Below are 21,714 nucleotides of genomic sequence, written 5' to 3'. Positions count from 1 at the left end.
GAATTCCTCTGTTACAGTAGAAACTCAGCAAATCAATGTTTTGTAGTGTTCTTATGGCTATTGGAGACTCACATGAAAAAGCCCAAACTAAACAAAGCAGGACTTTATCAATCATTTAGATTCCTTAAATTTCTCTTCTTTTTAGCATACAGCATAAAAAATTCGCTTCTTTTTTTTCATGTGTCTCAGGAAAATGTAGGGCAGGCAGCAAACCCAAGAGTATGTTTCATGGTGGGTATTGCCTGTGGTGAGATGAATTCCAGAAACATTATCAAATGCACTGAAATCCACTGTGTGATTGTGTCCTGCAGGCAGATTCTGCACAGGGAGCTCAGTTTGAGTGTGACTACAAACTTGTGACTGCAAATGGTCAACCAAAGAGAACTTAGTACTTCAGGAATGCTTTACACCAGATCTCAAGGTCCAAATTGTACATCTCCCTCACTAACCTACTCTTGAAGCAAAACTTAAGAAGTAATAAATTTTCCAGCTAACCTTAAATTGTAAAGTATTTTTCATCCTAAGTAATGAATTACCTTGAAAACATTTCTGTGCCAACGAGATTAACTTTGATGCTCAGCATGGCTTGCTCTGTGCCATTATTGTTACAGTGTGAATTAAAGAGTAGCAGTTTTGAATTTGCATTTTGTAAAACATTTAGTTTTCTGGGTTTATTGCTTTTTATGTGATTAAAGTTGCTGTATGTGCTTAAGTTTTCCTCATATGAGTATAAATTTGTAACATAAACATCTATGTTTTACAATACATTCTCTGTGGCCTAAAGAGTTCTTTGATGAATTATGGACCTTCTTAGTATTTGATTATTTCTTTTACCCGTTCATGATTGGTTTTAGAAGTTTAGCTCTTCACTGAGTTATCTTGCTGTGAATCACAGGTGTTTTCTTCACAGACATGCTATTTTCAATGGCTTATTTCTTGCTTTGGGGTGGTAAGGAAAGGGAGAAGGATTGCATTGCAAAAGGGATGAAAGCTGAGCAGGGTGGCAGAAGTGGCTGTATGAAACCTCAATGCTTTCAACTATTATTAAAGAGTGGTACAATCTTTCCCCTGTTTGAGTAGGAGGATATTATTACCCAATATCAGTGTTCAAGGTTGCTATTTACAATATAAATCAAATGCACTATTTCCTAAGGCTCTGATTGATGGAAAATGAAGCATTAACTGCCAGGAATCACGTTTTCCTCTGTTATCACTTAGTCGACAGTGGCCACTAACTTTTTCAATACAACCTTAATATTGCATTGCTAATTGTGTAATTTAAAGAATACAAGATTTTAATAGTTACTTCAGGAGGAATGTTAATCACAGTGCTTCATGGCTGGTTTTGCTCACTGGAAGCTTACCAGTTAATAAGCTAACTACTGTAATAACCATTACTGCAAACTCTGCTTGGGTGATGTCTCTTGCGGTGTTTAATGAATTAGGCTCAAAAAATAAAACAGAGTATTAAACTTGTCTGACTTGCTGTAGAGGCAGCACAGAATTACTCATTGGCTGTGAATGTTAATCACTCCACAGCAATGATAATTTACAGCATTGTTGTAGCACTCTTGTGCTCGTAAAATGAACTTAATAACCCACTGCTACCCATGGGATAAGCCTTCCTTCTCCTTCCCTCCCCTTTGCAATTGAATACCCAGTCTGGCTGCATAATAGCCATGTGAAATACTGCATTTAAAGGAGTGAGCAGCTGTATGATAAAATAAACAGCTCTAAAACAGATTTGTTAATTATCTCTTTCTTTTATTCACAGAGGGTGTTTGTGAGATATGGCTGACCAGTGAAGACACAGGGGCTTATGGCAGAGACATTGGCACAGACCTCCCCACGCTTCTCTGGAAGCTGGTTGAAGTTATTCCTGAGGGAGCTATGCTGAGGCTTGGCATGACAAACCCTCCCTATATTTTAGAGCATCTGGAGGTAAGGAAGAAAAGGAATCATTTATATGCCAACATGGACATTCATGGAGTGAGTCAGCATGGAACCTTGTGTGAAGTGTCTTTCATGTTAAGCAGTAGCTTAAAAACATAATAGACTTAAAATACATTTACAAAATTAGACTAACAGTGTTAACTCATTTGCCTGACACAGCAAGTTATTGAGATAATAAGATACTCAAGTAATTTTGGAATTATAATGTTATTGAGGTCTCTGACGTAGGATTTTACTGTAGCGATGTTCATTTGTGTGTATGTCTAGTGTTTCCAAAAACCAAAGGAAATGTCATTTGCAAGTGATGGACTATGGGATTGAATTTTTCATCCTGCTGCACCTCAGACATATATTTCTAGAAATACTATATGTTGTCTCACGCAGTGATGCATTCATTATCCTATTTTTAGCGTGTTTAGAAGGTAGATGATAAGAAATAGAAATGTAAGTGTATTTCTGTGCTGAAACTAAATGTAACAAAGCAGTTCAATGAAATTAGAAGTATGTAACAGTGGGAACTTGAAAGAGTAGCCTGTTAATGCACAGGAGGAATTGAGAGTTTCTTCTGAAATGTAGGTTGGTTTTGATGGATTCTGTCACCAAATGAATTTATTGAAATTCCTAGGAACTGTCCACAGAATGAACATAACTGTAAAGAGGAGGAAAAAGGAGGGAAGGATGTAGTTGAAGGTAAATTTTGTAACCATGTGCATGTGTAGTACCCAGATAAGTAACTGGTAACCATGCTGCTTTCCCAAAGATTAGATAACATTAATAGTTGCACTTGTTTTTTGTTAAGATGTCAAGGACAGTATTTTCTCATCAGAGTGCTATTACTGCATGTTTGACTATTGTTGAAGCATCAGGAATCTCTTTTTGTGGGGTTAAGGAGGTTTTCACTCCACCAGCTAAAAAATTTCAACTGCAAAAACTTGCAAGAAACTTCCTGGATTGTTATTTATTATTTGGTTTACCATATGCTTCACTAAGAGTTTTAACTCAGCAAACTGTATAGGAACCTTTAAGAAGTGATGTGGTCGTGTTTTTGAGAACTTTGCATTGTGTCTGGGACTCTCACATCTGCCACAAGCTTTTCTTCTTTTTTAATTTTTTTTTTAACATTCTTCAGCATCTTGTACAAAAGCAAATCAAGCTTTTAGCAATTTTCACAGTTAGTTCCTTTGCTTTCATTTTTAATTCACATTATTAAAAGCGTTTTGACACAGACTGCTGCTTTTGCCACTGCTGGCCATTTTATGAGTGCTCTCAAGGCTTAAAAAAAATCAATTGCTGTAAATAACAAACTGTTTTGCCAAGATAAGGGGCACTCTTGATATAATCCAAGAAAAGTGGAAGAGATTTTGCTTTCCTTCAATCGTAGTAAGTGTGAGCATGTCACAAATCTGTAAATTCATGATATCTAGTCTTCCTGTTTGTAAGTTTTTCAATAGGGGCTGTAGGTAGGACTTACTTTTTAACCTGACTTATATTTAGGAAAAGTACTCTTATCTCTTTGAAAATGGATCTTTAGGTGTTATGGCAAAGGGAGGAGAATTCATGGAAGCCTATTGAAGGTACATGTCTTGAATGTTGCTGTACAGAGCATGTGTTTGTGTGCACCAGCCCTTTTGTGCAGTAGCAATGTCTGCTCTTGCTCATCCTCTTCAGTGCTCCATACAATTTTCAGTTTATATGATTTTTATAAGGATTATTTAATCACATTTCTGTGTTTCATGTGTGACCAAGAATTTCTGATCTTGAAATTTGGTGACATAATTTTGCTGATTTGTCGAACTAAATTAGGGAGATTTTTTTGTTGTTGTTTTTTTTTGTTGTTGTTGTTTTTTTTTGTTTGTTTTGTTTTCTGCATTTCCATCTAATCTCCTCTTCCAAGCTTACCAGACTTTTCTCTGAAGGATCACTGGGGAATGTAAGCTGTCTCCTGTATACATTTTCACCAAACAAAATAAACTTTTTATAGGCAACATGCTTTTAACTTTTCAGTTGAGGAAAGAGTAAAACTGTAATTTGTTTAAAAACCAAAGTTTAGTGAGAAGCTGATTAACTCTCATGTCAATTGATTAGGATAAAATCCAGATGTAGATCTGTTATCTCCTAAGAAGGGTATGGAGACAAGTTATTTATTGCAAACAACTTTCATTAATTGTTTTAAAAGGTTCTGCATTTAGTTAATTAATTTTGTTCTAAGTCATCTGTCTAATTGTGGTGTTTTTTGGCTTTCTGTGAAAAAAAATTACCTGGTAAAATGTACTAATCTTGTGTCACCTTTTGTAGGCAATGCAAAGGACAAAGTCATTCCCTTCACATACCTTTTTTTAAAAATCAACATTTTTGACTGATGCATACAATTGTACACATGCAATTGCTCAGCAGGGGTTTGTTTTGAAATTATATGTGGCAATGAGCTAAAGTAGTCATCTAAGTGTAGAAATTAATTTTGAGATCTGGACAGAGCATCCCTAGAGACTCACCCTAAAAGCAATGATTTTTATCCATTTGCTTTTCTTCCATATTTATTGGAGCTTACCTGCAGGTGAGAGTTGCATCTGCCCCAGTACCTGGGAATGTTTCATAGTCTCCTCTAAACAGTGGTAGCCAACAGCTCTGCTGTTGCACTGATGGAGGCCAGCACAAGGAGAGGAGGAGGAAGACAACTTCCCTTGGGGAAGGAGTGGAGGGATTAGAGCAGAGGAGGGTCAAAGGAAAGTTGTGAGCCCTTGTAATGGACATTAAGGCTCTTATGCTTAAGGCTTGGTAGATCTGGGGGCATGAGCCAGTGGCCATTAAACTCAAGTTTGTTTAGGGTAGGGGGATCAGTTTAAGTTTTCATATGATTTAAAATAACATAACCAGTATTTATGGGTACTGCTGTCAGAGGATACTGTTAATCTCATGAAAATCTTTACTATGCTTGTGTTGTGTGGTCTGACAATTTAGTACTTTAGTTTTTTTATTAAGTATGGTGGTAGTAGTGCCTTGTGTTGCATGGATAGTCTTGGGATGAGAAGCAGATGTGTTTTCAATTAAAATTCTGCATTCACTTGGGCCTTTTTGTCTAAAAAGAAAGATCTGTTTGGAACCGTGAAATATTTTATAGTCATGCAAAATATTAAACTCTTTTTGGCATGCTGAATACTAACCTATGTCATTACAAAGGAGCCTTTATCATAATTATTCAGGGTATAATCTAAAGTACTATATTTTTTGTCTGCTGTTTTCTTTAGCCACAGATGATATCTGTGCTTTCACTAGTGCATAGTATGAAGCATTAAGAGCAGATGAGGAAAACAGAATTTGGTAGTGAAGCCACTATATCTAAATTTATCTGCATTTTGGAGTCTTTACTTCAAAAGAAATGTAATTCTCTTAATCAGACTTCCCCACAACATGTGACCCAAAGCTGTTTCAAGGACATACCATTAGTCTGAATCCCTCTGTTCCCACCCAGGGCCTGGAGTACTTTCCCTGTGAACCTGGAGTATGGCTACTGCTCTGATTCCCTTAGAAGCTAATTTAGTTTGTCCACTACCAAGTTCACCCCAGACTGAACTAACCAGTGGCTGTGAAGGGGCATGCACTTTAAAATTTCTGATCTGCTTTCAGTGGGCACATCAAAGTGAACACAGCAAATCCTGGCAGGACTTCTCTAGCCTGAGTTTGCTTTTATGACAGAGGATTATTTGGTGTGTTTAGAGCAACTGAAGGACTGGGGATTTCAGCTCTTGGTCGTGGTGCTAAGACTGAGAAGGAAGTTGGAGTTTGGTTTACCTGCAGGAGTCATGCTCAGTTTTCCTCTCAGAGAAAAGCTGGCCAAGCAATGGAGGTAGTGTTGCATTTTCCAAAGTGCTCTCACAGCCATCTGCTTGAATGGAGGCATCATGAAGTATAAAGCTCACTTATTTAAAGATTGATCTCAAATTGAGATTTTGAGATAAACCCTTGTCCAGGGTCAGTCCTATCTTAAAATATTGATGCAACATTGACGTTGAGGAAAATGTTGGATTTTATCTGCATAGAAGAAAATTGTAATAAACAGACATGGACTATGGCCAGGAAAAAATAATTTGCCTCAGAATTTTTTTGTTTTTCTGTATAATGTGAAGGAGATGGGTAGTGTTAGAATCCATTATATAGTCCTAGAAAAAACTGCAAGGGAGAGTACATGTGTGTGGTTATCCAGTATGTTCTTGCCCATATGTCTTTGCACAGAGCTACTGCTCTAATTACACACACTGCCAGATGTCAAAGATTTTATCACCCAATGGTATCAACATGTAGCAAAAGTGCATAAGGAACACACTCAGCTTTTGAGGTAACTTCCAGACATTTTTTCCCCAGTCATATTATCAAGCTACTCACTAGTGCTGTGGTGAGACAGTGTTTCACTTGTAGTGACTGATGGAGAGGGGGGGTTGGGAAAAATCCATTTAAGCAATGGTAGCAGATAAATGATGAGTGGAGATTAGTCTGAAAAGTAAAAAATAAGGCAAAATGTATAGCAGCTTGAAATTAACGTTCATGGCGTAGTGTTGGATACTAATTTTGACTTGACTATATTTCACTGTTCCTTAGGTTTAAACTTAATTTTCTTTTTAAGTACCTGGGGCTCTGTCCAAATCATGAGGGACTCTGGATCATCCAGACTGTAAAAGTGCAGGGACTCACATCTCAGCCTTAGCTCCCCTCCTTTGTGGGTTTAACATAATCCCAGAGTTGTCTGGGATTTTAGTATGGCACTTTCTGTGAGTGATGGGAAGCTTCCAAATCTGTATAAAGGAGGCAGTTCACACCTGCCATTCCCGTAAGTGCTTAATTTCACATGACTAGATGAGTAGTTGTCTTTGTCACCTGTCAAAATGAGTCTGTCTCAAACCATACTATCTGCCATCTGTGGGCTGTATCTCCGTTATTAATTCAGGACATTTGAGTGATACAGCAGCCATTGAGATGGAGTCTGCATGGCAGCAGAGTCTTTAAATGCAGAAGGTGTGCCAAGTGTGCCACGAGCTGCAGTAGTATTTCTTTGCTCTTTTGCTTTGATTTTTCGTGTCAGCTCGGTGTTTATGTTCCTTAACCTCATTGAAGCTGATACCCTACAGATGGCTCCCTCAAACATGCCCTGACACAGCACATAGGAAACTATTACAGTAAAATTACTAATTCACTTTTCTTTTTTCCTCTGTTGTCCTTTTTTTCCTCTGAGTGTACTGAGCGTTTTTTTGAGCTTTGTGCATAAGTTCAAGTTTTGAATAACCTCGAGTGTAAGCTGATTTGAAATGTGTTTAAAAAGGGAATAATATGCACACATTCCTCAATGGCAAATAAAAGGGCAGCATAATTTCAAGAATTAAAAGGACTTTAGGGCATGTATTTGCTTTGTTTCTAGTATTATTTCTTGTCATTTTCATAGACTGCTGCTTTTGAAAGTGCCAATTAAAAATCTGTTGATTTGACCAGAAAAAAATGAAAACTGCAGCATACATTTAAATAAATGAATAGTTAAGCCCCTGACTTCTTATTACTGTGAGTTTTGTAGTGTTTTGTACTCGGTGGACCATGCAACTTTTTCTTGCTGTAATTACAAAGTTGTCTCTATGCAAACTGTGTCTGTTTTGCTAGCACTATAATGAAAGGAACCTCAGATACTAAAGGGGAGGAGGATGGGGCAATTGCCTCCATCCTCCTGAGGGGAAAAAAAATGGTGAGGTATGAAGGGATGTTTACTACTTAGTTTGGTATTTGATGATTCTTTGTCCTGTGGAAGCTGTATGTGCATCTTTGCTTACTCTGTGTATTCCTGCTTTTTATTTTTCACTACTAAAATAGTCTGTCTCTCCTGTTCTTGCTCTCAAAGGGTTCTTTTCTTTTTCTTTGGGTTTTTCAAATGTAACATGTTTCCTTTAAATGACTCATTAAGACATTGTAATGGGAACATGAGCTCACCCCAGAATCAATGTATGTTTTTATATTATGGAGTTGGGAAATGGATGAATCTCTGCTGTGCTTTTTGTACATTTTGTCACACCATTTTCTCTAATCTAGAATTTTAACATCTCATACACAGCAGATCCTAATGTCTGTAAATGCTTGGTGACATGTTAGTTTCCAGCTGGTAGAATATGATTTGGCTTAATAAATGTCAAAATAAGAACCCATTTTACACTTCCTGAAGGTTTTATGCTGTATTTGTGAATCTTGGGTTCTCTCAAAAACCTTAACAAATTGGGAACTTTGAACAGAAATGGTTTCCTTCCAGACAACATGGAAGGGGATATTTGTGTTGTCAGGAATGAAGCTCATGTTCTTTATAACACTAGTAGAAAAATTGCTTTGAGATACATGAAAAACTGGCTTTATTTATGCAGAATTCAGTCTTCCATCAAGACAGAATATTTTATGCATGCATCTAGTGCTCTTCTATATTTAATAATCTGTGAATAAAAATTGATATTGCAAAAAGGGGTTAAAATTAAGTAGCACACTGCTTGACCAGTTAAATCTGTGCATATTAGCTGTACCTTAATTATGATTTGCTCATATGAATGTTGCTCTTGCTTGTTAGACTGCCTGAGAATGAAGAGTATTTAAATGCAGACAGATCCACACTCAATCTTGTGCTGAGTGTCAGGCTGTCTGTCAATTCCTTACAATACTGTCTCATCCCAGCAGTCCTTTGGAGCTGGAGCTTGCTTCTGGTGAATTTCTAGCAGAAAATAAAAATCACCAGTAACTGAGAAATATGTTCAAAGAATAGGAAATGCATATATAGGATAGTGCATTTCTGCTAAATAAAAGTAGGATTTTTATCAGTTGCCATGTGCTTCAACGCATTGAGGTGGAAGCTATAGTCAAGCATAGGGCTTGCATAACAAACTGTGCCATCTTCTTTTAATATTTCTGCCTTCATTGTTAAACAAATAACATCTCACTTTCCTAGTTATTTATATTATAATAAGTAAAGTTCTACCAGCTACTCTCCATGCTGTTTCAAAAGCTTCTATTTAGTTTAGATGCATAAATCCTTTTGTTTTCTTTGATAGATGAGCTGTCACATTCCCTGTGCTTTGCAGCATCATCTACATAATCTCCAGTAAGACTGCTTGCTTCGTTAGGCTTTGGCATTTGTTTAAAAAAAGGTTGATTTTCTTGAGGTGAAGATTTTATTTCAAAATGAGAAAAAGAAAATACATTGTGTTGCAGAAACTTAAATAAAACTGCACAGTAATATTTGCTTTGAGTTCTTGTAGCACTGTTAATTGAGGAAAAGATATAAAATCTCTTCTCATTCTTTGAATTTAGTTGGTTTAGCTCTGTTAAATGTGCAAGGGTTACTGGAGAATGTAAATTCTATGATATGAATCTTGTCATTATGGTTTGGAATATTTTATTCTGTTTTACTAGTGAATTTAGGTCAGCTCACAAAAGAAGGTGGTAGTATTTGCCTAAAGGTTTAAGTTTTGATTAAAACCTTCCACTGTTTTCCTTCCACTGGAACCTGCTAAAGCAGTTGCTATTTTAGATATCATGCTTGTTTGAAATGAAGGGAAACAATAGAGAGGCTTCCTGGCACTGCCTTGTCTTGGTACAGATGAGCTCTGGAGGGGTGTGCAATTCATTCTATGTTTCCCTTCTGAGCAGAAACCATCAATTCTTTTCCATCCTATGGGATTCTCATTTTTGAGCTGGAGAACAAATTCATAGTATGGATGAAACTAGCAATTCATTTCACTCATTCAGCTTTCTGAAGACAAAAAGGTAGTGTGACAATCCTACTTGCCTATTGTGTGTGCCTCTCTATGCTTTAATTAATTTTCAAGGTTTTATTAGCATAAAGTATGATTGAGACAGAGAGTTATTTAAAGTAACAGTGTACTGTTGCAATAAATCACTGTTTTAAGGACCTTCCCAATATGTGTTTCTAATGCATATTGAAAAAAGGAGTATTATTTACTTCTGGGAAAAAATATTTCATTTGAGGAGTTCTTAATGATGAGAAATTAGGGAGACCATAGAGAAAACAAACAAAAAAAAAAGTGTATTTTCTTGCATGTCAGAATTAATAATTTCACAAGGAATTAGTATTAGCTCTTTGGTTGGCTGGTTTTAAGTCAAACCATTACTGTAACCATTAATGAAAGTACATTTTACCCTAAAGTGAATCAATTTTTGGAACTGGACAAACAGCGCTCTGAAGCTCCACAAAGGCTCATTAGGATTGTAACAATGGCTGCAGCAGCAACAATAACAGTTCTCATCTTTGAAAGCACTGAGCCATTTTCCTGCATGGTGCACAGAAATTAGTGTGGTATTAATGCTGAAGGTGTCACTGAATCAGCTGTGTTTTGGTGATGTGGAGACTCACAAGGCTCATCACAGGCTGAGTAATAAGCAATCCACCCAATGGAGATGCTGATACTTAATATTTTTACCCAGTGTAAAGTCAGTCCTGCTTTAATATTGGAAGCAAATTATGACATAGGTGCCAGCTTGCTTATTGTGAAGAATTTCAGGAACCAAGGTTTAAGACATCTTAATGGTACTGTGGGAGTTAATGGTACTGTGCAAGAAGTTTCTTTTTATTCTTGGATATAACCATGTATAATCTTGGGAAGAACCATATCCACCTGTTAACAGAATAGGATAATTCTTGATATTTTTATGTTTACAAATCAGTTGCCTAGTGTATTTGGTGCTGTGTGTTTCCCTTGTGCACTGATTCATGGGAAGAGATGTGAAAAACTTCAGCTTAAGCTTTGGACTGTGAAATACAGTTATTGTGTTGTGATATTACCTGAACATCACTGCTTGTGCAGGAACTCAAGTTAGCTTGTGCTCTTATTTAATAAAGGAAGATGTGGCAAGCTCTTGAAAGCATGTTAGGTCGTTTTGGTGTGGCATGGTTTCGTTTTTTAAGGGATTAGGTTAATACATATTAAGCTGTGAGGGAGGAAAAAGTTGCTTAGCTAGCTATGGTTTGTCAGTTTTCTGAGGCTGGAAACAGTAGAGATATCCCACACCTAGGAGAACAGCTGGGAACAGCTAGGGCTGAGCATATGGCTCTCATGGCTGGTTTTCCTATCAGCAAATCACAGCTTGCAGTCTGGTTTATATCCACTTCCAAGGGTGGCCTGAGCTAATACCAGTTTTCTGTTTGGTAATGTAGAAGGCATTTTTCCCATATGACAAAACAGATTTTTGCCCTCCATCTGGCAACCCAAAGATTTGATTTTAAGGTTCAAATTACGTTGGCTAGAATTGCATGGGCTTCTAACTGCTCCAGTGTGACCTGCCTTTATGCTAATAACAGGATAAAGACCTGAGCATGTCATGTCATATTATGTGGGGTAGGGGTTGCCACTAAGCTTGCCCATCATGTGGCTTTTCCCCCAGTTCATACACAGGTGAGGGAGAGGCATTGCCTTCCAGCCAGTGTCCTCAGGGACATCCCACATGTTCTTGGTTTTTTACAGCCCCATTACTCACAGGGGGTGGGCAGTGTGGGGAGAGTTCCCTGTTCATTCGTTTTAACAAAACTGCTGTGGGCTTTCCAGACTGGATCATAACTATGTCATCATTCCCGTGCCTGCATCACAAGATCACATCTGTTCCTGAGCTGCACTGCAGCAGAGGAATTTATAAAATGAGCCACAGCCACTTGATTTTCATCCAGACTGTGCTGGTGGTGGCACCACTTGGCTTCTGAAAGACAACAGTCAGCAGACACCCCTCGTGACGTATCCCAAACTAATATCTGCCACAAAGGAATGGAGTTTTGACCGAATGCCATTTTGTCATGTTTTCATGTGGACAAGGGTTTCTTTGGGCTTCACTGCTGGCAGAGGACAAAATCCTTTTGCTAGCAAGCAAGCTATTCACATTATCGTGACTCAAACAGGAGACAGAATTCAAATACTTGGATTTTTGCCTGGTTTAGGTAAGGGGAAAGAACAGCTGTCTGAACAGCTTGCTGCTACTGACATAGAGATGCACAGATATTGATGTTTATTGTCTCTGCAATTTTCTATGGTTGCACATGGTGTCATTGCAAACAGGAGGTGTGATTTTCTGGTTAGGTGATTAAATTTGTGTATTGTAATTGCTAGGATAAAATACACTGACTACATAGAAATCTTTCTGGTAATGTGCCTTGTGTTCTAATGTACTCCAGCTGCTAAGGACTGGAAAAAATATTCATATGTGATCAGTATCCAAAAGGATGTTTCACTTACATTGTTATTTTCCAAATGTAGATGACACCTGTTTTTGTAGAGTCAGGTTAAAACAAATTGTGCTACTTTTTGACCTTTTAGTTCCTACATGAAATTTCATTTTTGTGTAGTGCATCCCTTCATTCATAGACACATCAGATTCCAGGGAACAGTGAGAAAAGGCAATCAGCCCTTTCAGTCGTGATGAATGACAAAGTTTCTTTCACAGTGCTACAGTTACAAAATGTTCATTTATTGTTTCCAGATGGAAATGAAATTCTAGATTGTTTTTTTTCTTCTAACTGAAATACGTAATTAATGCAAAGCACTTTAGAGAAAAATAAATATATTTTATAATAAATATATAAAATAACCAACAGGAAAGAGGTGTTAAGCTTAGAATATTGAGACACTGTGAAGTACAAATATGCATTAGCCCATGATGTCCTTCAAATACTCTTTGGGATATTAACTGATAGTTTTATTCAATGATGAAATCTGGTATACTACGTGCAATCTGTAGTATGGGAAAATCTGTCAGCATTGACTAAGTATGACTGTTCAGTGCAGAGTGCTTGTAATTTAATTAAACCTGTGTGATAAAGAACTTCAGTGTTATTTTAGGGGTAGAGTGGATAAAAGATAAGACTGGAACAATTTTACCTTAAAACTATGGGTTAGAATGTGATATTTCTAGCTGAACAGTGCAAAGTTTGGAAGACTGATAAAATCATGCAAAGTTTTTGTTTAATTCATTATTCTGGATGGCTCGCTCAGAGTTTCTGGTTATAAAAGGTAAATTTAAATACCATCAGTACTTAAAAGTGAATGCCAATGAAATAGTGGGTCATCAGCTATTGCTGTCTTGCTTTTAGTTTGTATTAGTAATTTGTGTTCTGCTAAATTCACAAAGTTAATAATTTCAATCCTCAAGTACCTGCTGCTAAATCAGTTTATCAGTAGGACCTTTGATTCAAAGCACGTGCAGTGTATTTTGTGTAGCTTTAGATACAGAAAACAAGCAAGAAAAGGAGTTCACAATATAAAGAGGTGCTTGCAACCTCCTCATCTCCAGGAGGAGCTTTGACTGTCCAGAACATCCCTGAAACCCATGACCACAGCAGCTAGGCTGTGTTAGTGTTCCCAGACAGACTGTGAGTGTGTTGTTTTTGAATTTCTGATGCACAAGAGAAGCTATTTACTTTCTGAAGAATGCCAGTTCTTTTCATATGGAGTATTTTTCTGAACCAAAATGATGCAGTGAAATAGTCAATAATTTTTTTCAGCTTGCAGCTGTATCTTTTACTGTATGCAAGGACCTGTAGTGATAGTTGAAAAGTTCAGTTAATTAATGCCAGGCATTTTGTGTCCCATTAGTGCAGAACCAAGGGTAATTACTTTAAATGACAACAGTTGTGTTCTTAATCTTGAAAGTGATCGACAACAGTGATTGCAGAAAACATATGTTTTCTTTCTTTTGCATGGGGAGTAACTGGAAGAAGCAGTTCTGATTAGTCTTGTTTAACACTGGCTGTTGGACACCATTGGTTTAGCTCCTCTTAGAGGAAGTGCAGTCAAACTCTCCCTTTTGGCCACATCCCACTGAAAGAGATGAACTGTGAGACCAGCAGGATTCTGCACGTTACTGTCAGATCAGCAGCTGGTTGCTGTGGGGTTGAGTGTTGAGGTATTTTGTTGTTGTTGGTTTTGTTGGTGGTTTGTTTTTTGGGTGTTTTCTTTTCTTTTTTCTTTTCTTTTTTTTTTTTTTTTTTTTGTTATTCTTTTTTTTTGTTTTTTTTTTGTTTTTGGTTTTTTTTGTAGGGGGGGGTTGGTTTTGTTTTTTTTTTTTTTTGGTGGTGGTGGCTGTTGGGGTTTTGAGATTTTAGAACTTGGTTTTCATTCTTCATACTTTGCCCCAAAATTTTCATTTTTTAATGTGAGTATGAGAAATGCAACCAACATTTTCATATAACTAAGGTCACATTTGTGACCTTAAAAATCAAAACTTTGTGGTAAAACAAGGTAGGGTTTTTTAAAATCTAATATTTCTGTCACAAACAAACAGATGCAGCAGATCTGTTTGGGGTTTTGTTTTATCAAATGATTCTCAGCCTTACAAAAGTTAGAGTAACACTTTAGTATCTAGAAATTCTAGTAATAATTTATTACTTTCAAAAAAATTCACAAACTGATGTCATATTAAAAAGTCTGTTTTTCAGAAGATGCAAAATTTGAGAGGAGTGGCAAAGAGTTTTTTTTCTATGTCGTAGGGTGAGTTTTTTTTAAGAACTTGGCAGATTTAGAAACATGTCATGAAACATGAGTTTTATTGATTCCTTATATCGTAAATCTATTTTTGAAGACAGAATGAAGTACTTGGAACCAAGAGATAAGCAGAATAATAAGCTTGTGGTCCATAGCTTAAGTTTCAGCTGATATTTCCCATATTTTAGGAACATATTTGATTACCGATAAACAGAAAAATTACAGATGACTACAAGGATGCTTCATATAAATTACATTTACAAGATTTTCTAAAGCTTAAAAAAAAAAAGGTTTTCCAATTTTAGGTGCTTTGTACAATTGCATTTTTAAAAATATATTCTAGCTGAACATCTACAGTTATTAAAAGCACAGATAAGTATAGTTCCATTTGAATAGGACACAAAATTTGTGTGGATGAATGGTGGCCTTTGCTCTTTTTTCATTAAACCAGCTATGTCCAGCTTCCACTGAGAGCCAGGCTCACTGCACACAGCCTTTCTGTGTATCAAATTGTCTGCAATTCTGTGGATCAAATTGAGTTTACATACCTGAGATGGAGTAGCTGGTGCCTTGAATAATGTAACCACTTCTCTTAGACATTTATGTAATAGGATATTAGACAGAAACTTTCAAAACTGCTTCCAGAAGTGATTTGATAAAGTTCAGGTTTTGTACACATATGTTTGTCAGATGAAAAGTGAGTATCAAGAGAGCATTTTTTCCTGTTTTAAAAATCAGTGCTTTTAAAAGCTGTGTTCCTGCAAGTGAAAAGGCATGAGGATATCTGCCTTCTCTTTGAACAATCTAGGCCAGCCTTGTAAAAATACAGAGAGAAAATCTAGATGCGTGACTAATATTGCTGATTAATGGTCTGGAAAGAATTTGTAAATAGCTGCATCTTAAAAACTAAACATGGCAGCAGCATGTGTTGTCAGACAGTATCTGTGCCATCAGAGACAACAGGAGAAAAGGGATGAGTGAGGCTGACTGGAGCACACAGAATGCACTGGCAGAAGAGCAGTGCTCAGTCCCAGGCCATTTCCTGTATGCCCACAGCACAGGGAGAAAGGGAAAACTGTATGTCAAGACCTGGTTGTTCATGGAATATGGTTCTTTATCCAAGTTCACCTCTTTGTTGCAAGACAAAGATTAACAAATAGTATGGTACCATATTACACTCTTGATGCTGGTTGGTCTCAACATTAAAAAATACTTAAACTTGGTTGTTTGACTGTATGTCCTTAAATGGTTAAATAATAAAAATGAGAGAAATCAGACCACCATATGCTATTCTCCATCTCACATTCCATCATGTTGCCAAGCCTCTGTTGGGGGTTTGGTTTGGCCTCCATTAGAAGGTTTGGTTTTGCATTTTGCTGTTACCTTTTTTTTTCCTGACATTATGCATTTGTACAAAATGTGTAACATCCTATGTCTCTTTCCACCCATCACTCTAGTTTTAAGTTGTCCCCTGATTAATTCTATTAATTTTACACCCAAGCACTTTTAATTTCTGTCCTTTTTTCTCAAGTAACACAGGTAACATTTCAGACCAGTATTGGAGTAGGTTTGCAAGTGATGAGGTATACCTTAATTAGCAACTGATCAACTTTAGGCATGTTCCAATTGCAGACATTCTCATTTTGGTATCCGAGAAGTTACTTCACTCCAACAAGAAAGCAGCTGACCCTTGCCATCTTCTGAAAGCAGCCACTGTCTGAAATCACCAATTTTCACAAAACTTTGCTTCTATAATTTTCTTTTAATTGTGTAATCAATACTACAGAGGGAACATGATCCCTATCAAAGGAAATTTGATGTCATCACTTTCTTATGAGACTGAGGCAATTCAGTATTGTTTGGGCTTTAGAAGTATTGCTATTAATACTTACCTATATATTACTTTAAATGCTTTTTTGTATTATTTTCATGATGCTTTAAAGCTTTTTTTTTCTTTTAATAACTCTTAGGAAATGGCCAAGATTCTCAATCATCCAAGAGTATATGCTTTTCTGCACATACCAGTCCAGTCAGCCTCTGACAGCGTGCTCATGGACATGAAAAGAGAATATTGTGTGGCAGACTTCAAACAAGTAGTGGATTTCCTTAAAGAAAAGTAAGTCTACTAATAACTGAGAAAATGACAGTGTTGGGTTTGTTGAAATGTCTAGAACATGTGGCTGAAAACACAATTATTTGCAACTTCATAATTAAGATATGAAAAAAATGAGGTTCTTTAAGCTTTCAAAGTCTGAGTTTTCTGTAAGCCCCTTGATGTGGTTGGCCCCTATGCTCAAGCTTTTATAAGCATCTTAAATCTTTGCATGACATGCTTTTAATTTGTCAGTATATTCCTAATCTTTTTCAAATCATCCATTCTTAAATTATTTTTTATACCTAAACTACTATATATAGGTTGCTTGAAGTTGAATTTGCTGAAGTTGTCTTTAATGTGGTTTTGAGCATTGCATGCTTTGTGTACTAGAGATGATCCAGCAAATGTAAATGGGTTGGTTTTGTGTTTGCTTATCCTTGTAAGTATTTTGTGTCCTATATCTTATGTAAATTTACATCAGTATAATAACACTCTAACTTAGGGGACTGATGAGTTCTAGATTAATTTCAAAATTGTTTCCCTTAACAACAAAGCTAATTGTGAGAAATTAAATAATGTGTCATTAATATATTTACCTATGCTGACACCAAGATGAAAGTTACATCTACCTGCAAAGCTTTTGTAACTACAACTAATGATTTCATATCCAAAGAAGTATTTTCTTAGCTTTCAAAAAGTTAATAGTGACATACTTTGATGGATATTTCTACATTGATTTTCCAAAAAATGTGTCTGGAGAATAATTTCTGACACCTTGTTTGACTACCTTGTTCTGACACCTTGTTTCTCTATTTCTGCTTCCTTTGTTTTTGTTCTTAAGTGGCTTAAGGGCAGTGGCATTGTACCGTTGACTCTTACCTTGCATTAAAATACTGGTACATCAAACCAATCAAATTTTCATAATAATGTTCATATTCATTTTTTAATGATAGTAGAGAAATCCAGAAGTCTAGCTATGTAAAACATGTCATCTATTAGCTGCATGGGAATTATAATATGTAATAAAGAAAGCCAACTGTGACACAATAGAATCTGTTTTGCAAACTCAATGTCTAATTTATAGGACATTCCTATGCATTTAGGACAACTGATGGAAATGGGGCTGCTTGTCTTCATACAGGTTGATTTGCATTAATTTTCCACCCCAAACAATGCCCATGAATTCTTGGCACTAAATTTCATATGACTATGGATCAGTGTTAGTTTTTAATTAACAGATGTATTGTATTCCCATGTATCTTAAGTGGAACTGTGTCAGTTTATGTTTTAGTTGACTTGAAGTTGATTCATTATTCTCTTCAGTAGTTTCAGCATTGGCAGCTATTATCATAACAGCAGCTGGATTTTCGATAACCCACTATAGCTGGCACATGTTGGGGCATATGGAGATTTATTAAATCATTCAGCTCTTGCACACAGAAAAGAGTGAATTACTAAATACCCAAATTTAAAGCAGCTGGTCATTGAGCATACAGTAATGTATGTCTTTTTCCAGGGCTTTTTTGTAGTGAACTTAACAAGGAAGAAAACTGGTTTGATGTCTTGATTTTAAAGAATAATAAACTTTATTTGTCCTGCTTATTAAGAAAATACCAAATTATCTAGTAGTTCCTCTTAGAAAATAGTATCCAGCTATTAAGATGGAAAAATCTTTGTACCATATGGCAGCAGGATAAAGAAGCTATACAAGGCAGAGAAAATGTTTTGGATGTTTGAACATGTGCTCATCTGTAAAATGCAAGGTTTTTCTTTGCACTTAAGAGCATAGAGTCTTCGTTTGTAGACTTGACTCTTGTGACAGCAGCCAGCTATTACATTCCCATGTAGATATTCCCATAAAGATCTCAGCACAAAATTTGCCAGAACTTTACATGGCTGCAGACAACTCCAGAGCCTAGAGCCAGAATAGCTAAAATTAAATATGTGCTTGAACTACTTTAATGGCCAAAAGGGATTATTTCTCTCTCTCATTTATCAAAAGGTAAAATAAACCAAAAGTAGAGCCCTCTATATCTTATTTCTCTTTGGCTGAGGCCATAAAGTCATCTAGAAGCTTCCTACACAAAATGTACAAGGACTTATCAGTAGATTCCAGATGTCACCTTTGCCTCTAGAATGTGACATCTGCTCTGATAATAACTTCACCAAAAGTTTTATTAAAGGAAAAGAAATAACCATGCCATAGTTTTTGTTTTGGAACCCCAAAGATTTATCAAGTGATTTCTGAATCTTTTTCTCAATCAGATCAACAAAATACTCTGGGGCTTTTTTTTGCCAAGAAGAAGAGAGTTTTTTTCTTCCTGTGAAGGGCCATGAGTGACTGCAGAGGTATCTTCTTCAGAGTGGTCATTTATTTATATCCTGCTGAGCACAGACTATCTTATAGAGAAGTTAGAGTTCTCCAAGAGTACTCCAGACAGACTACTCTCTGGATTGAAACTCACTTTTTAAAATGAAAAGAGCATTCTGGACATGGAGAAATGTCACATTTTTCCTCTTTTTGAGGACTCCACAGGCATGAGAAATATAAATGAACTTTCAAGATTAGTACTGATGTTCTAGTGCTGGCTTTTGATATTTCTTTGTATTTGTATTTCAGAGCCACTCTCCCCAACCAAGTGACAACATTTTTGGTTTAATATGAAATCAATAGCAAAATACATAGAATATAAAGCAAGAAAGGCAAATCCATTAGATGTGAAAACTGAAATACAGAAGGCTTCTTTAATACTTTTTTTTTTAGAAATTCCTTCTAACATATTTTGCACTTTCTTTGCACTGAAATTTCATTAAGTTCAACTATTCAGGAAAATACTGTTGAGTAGTTATACTTTGATCTAAATATATCTGGAGAGCTAATATGTAGATATAGATAGATAGATATAGATATAGATATAGATATAGATTAGATATAGATATAGATATAGATATAGATATAGATATAGATATAGATATAGATATAGATATAGATATAGATATAGATATAGATATAGATATAGATATAGATATTTCCTGAGAATTTATTTGTAAATAAACTGTTCTAGAGAGCAACAGCATGAAATGAGGATGTATTGATTAATGTAGAGGTTGTGCACAGTCTGTAGGCTGTAAGTAAGGGCTAGTGCTCTGGTCTGTGTTTTCTAGGGACTAATATAGTCTATAGCCATGATTCACAAGACTGATTCCTGCATGAGATACTAGTTTCAATGTGTTTGCAGCCAAATATAGGACTTCTAGAAATTGCTGCTAAGTAAATTTAATCCAGAGACCAATTTAGTCATATTAAAAAGTCTTCTTTTTGGTGTCATTATATCAAAATGTGAGTTGTTTTTCAAGTGATCTCAACTTTCAAGATTCAGTATAGATTATATTTCTGAAAGGTGATGTTTGTAGTTGCAAAAAGAGCAAGACAGTTTTAATTATCTTCAAGTTCTGAAATTTAATCTCCTGAAATTTACTTTTGATGATAAAAGCAAACAATTGGAATATATTTTAGTTAAAGAAACCTGAGATCTGAATGTCATATTCTGTAATTGCTTGAATAATCAGCAATGTGAATATATACCCATTAAAAAGTCTTTAGACTGATAATGTGTTTTCCAAATGTGGTTTGCTTCTGTTGCTCAGACTATATTCTCTCATCTTGTTGGTTTGTGAAGTGAATCTGATGTTCATCAAAGTTTATATATATGTCTCCTATTACTACTGCTTGGTAAGAGACTTGTAAACCCAAAATCTAGACAAACAGAAAAGTAGGGAAATTTAGAGCTAGATTGAAACACTCTACTATTCTGTTTTGGAGAACAGCGTAATTCTGAGGAAAAGCTGGATTTGCCTCCCAGTTTGTTTTTGCTTGTGTTCTGAGATAGGAGCATAACATTGATTGTGGATATCTGCTGCTGTTCATTTGAGACTGTCTTATAATTCAGACTGGAAACATTGGAGCTTTCCAAGCTCATCAGAAAGCCAGCAAACTTGTCTGCTGGTGGAGGAGCTGCAGCTCTGTCAGGAAGAAAGTTTTAGGGTTTCTTTTCACTGGTTCTCCCTTTTCCATTAAAATCACACCTACTCTAAAGCCTCTCAGAGCATCTATTACCTTTAGTTGTAATCAAGCCTTGATTTTTCAACATATATAGGTACATAATTACATGCAGTTGGAAAAAGGCAGTAAAGAACCTAAAGTAGTAAATGTGTGCAGTGGAAAATAAATCACAAACTTGGAAGGAAATTACTCACTCGAGTGCAAAGTGAAGACCTAATTGCCCAGCAGTTGCAGACAACTGCCTGATGTCCCAAGACACTAGAGATACTGTCCAAATTAAGAGAAGGTGTTACACTGTCCTTACATCCCTCTTGCTTTACCAGGAGTTAAGCTGACAATTGGTAGCTTCAGCAGCTCCCTAGGCCACTCCTAATTCTGTTTTTAAGGTTTTGGGGTGGGCTGTCTTGTCTTGTATTTCTTTTGATGTGCCTTGTTTTTGTCTCTTTCGTTGCAGTGGCAGCCAGGCTTGCATCTGCTTGTGAGTTAGGCTGCTGCAGGGTGGAATAGCGTGACTGGGAACAAAGTGGATCTTGCTGTTGTCTTCTCCTAGTCACAGTGGTTTAACAGCAATAGCTGTGTGTCTCAATGGAGCTTTTCACAGTCCACTTTCTCAATGTAATTTTGTCCAGTATGTTTCAGTATGGCTGCTCTTGCCTTTCTGAACAATTTCACAAGCTATATTTTTTCCCAGATTCCAGTCCTCTGTTGTGACTTTGTTTTTATTCTTGACATCATAACACATATCATGAGGGCTTGTGTGAACAATCAGCTGTTTTTTATGGTCTCCCTCTGTATTTATTGTGTGTGTCTTGCCATTCACAAGTCCTAGGCTTAAAAATTGTCTCTACTTTATAGTAGCTGCTTTTGAGTGAAATAATAAAGAAACATCTTCCCAAAAGTTTGTTTCCAAATACTATTATTTGGGTGATCAAGGAAATTACAAACACCATAAATAACCTGTAACTCTAAATAATTTTATTCTGAAAGGTGTCCATATACTAAACTCGTGAATGTTGCTGAGTTCTCATTGGAAGATAAACAGCTAAATGAGTCATCATCAAATTTGCAGCTGTTTCAGACAACCTGAAGTTCTAAAGCTGTCCCAAAGC

General features: G+C 36.3%; 1 protein-coding gene across 3 annotated transcripts in view; it reads left to right on the top strand.

Moving 5' to 3' along the window:
* Window positions 1-21,714, top strand: part of CDKAL1 (CDKAL1 threonylcarbamoyladenosine tRNA methylthiotransferase) — a 369,457-nt gene that overhangs the window by 226,908 nt on the left and 120,835 nt on the right. For all 3 annotated transcript variants that reach the window (XM_079302373.1, XM_079302371.1, XM_079302372.1), the window contains 2 exons: window positions 1,775-1,941; window positions 16,418-16,563. In XM_079302373.1, coding sequence (XP_079158499.1) covers window positions 1,775-1,941; window positions 16,418-16,563 — 313 coding nt within the window. The remainder of the gene's footprint in view (window positions 1-1,774; window positions 1,942-16,417; window positions 16,564-21,714) is intronic.

This window comes from Erithacus rubecula (genome assembly GCF_903797595.1).
Source record: "Erithacus rubecula genome assembly, chromosome: 3".
Classification (NCBI taxonomy): Eukaryota; Metazoa; Chordata; class Aves; order Passeriformes; family Muscicapidae; genus Erithacus; species Erithacus rubecula.
This window is presented reverse-complemented; position numbering and strand designations above follow the sequence as displayed.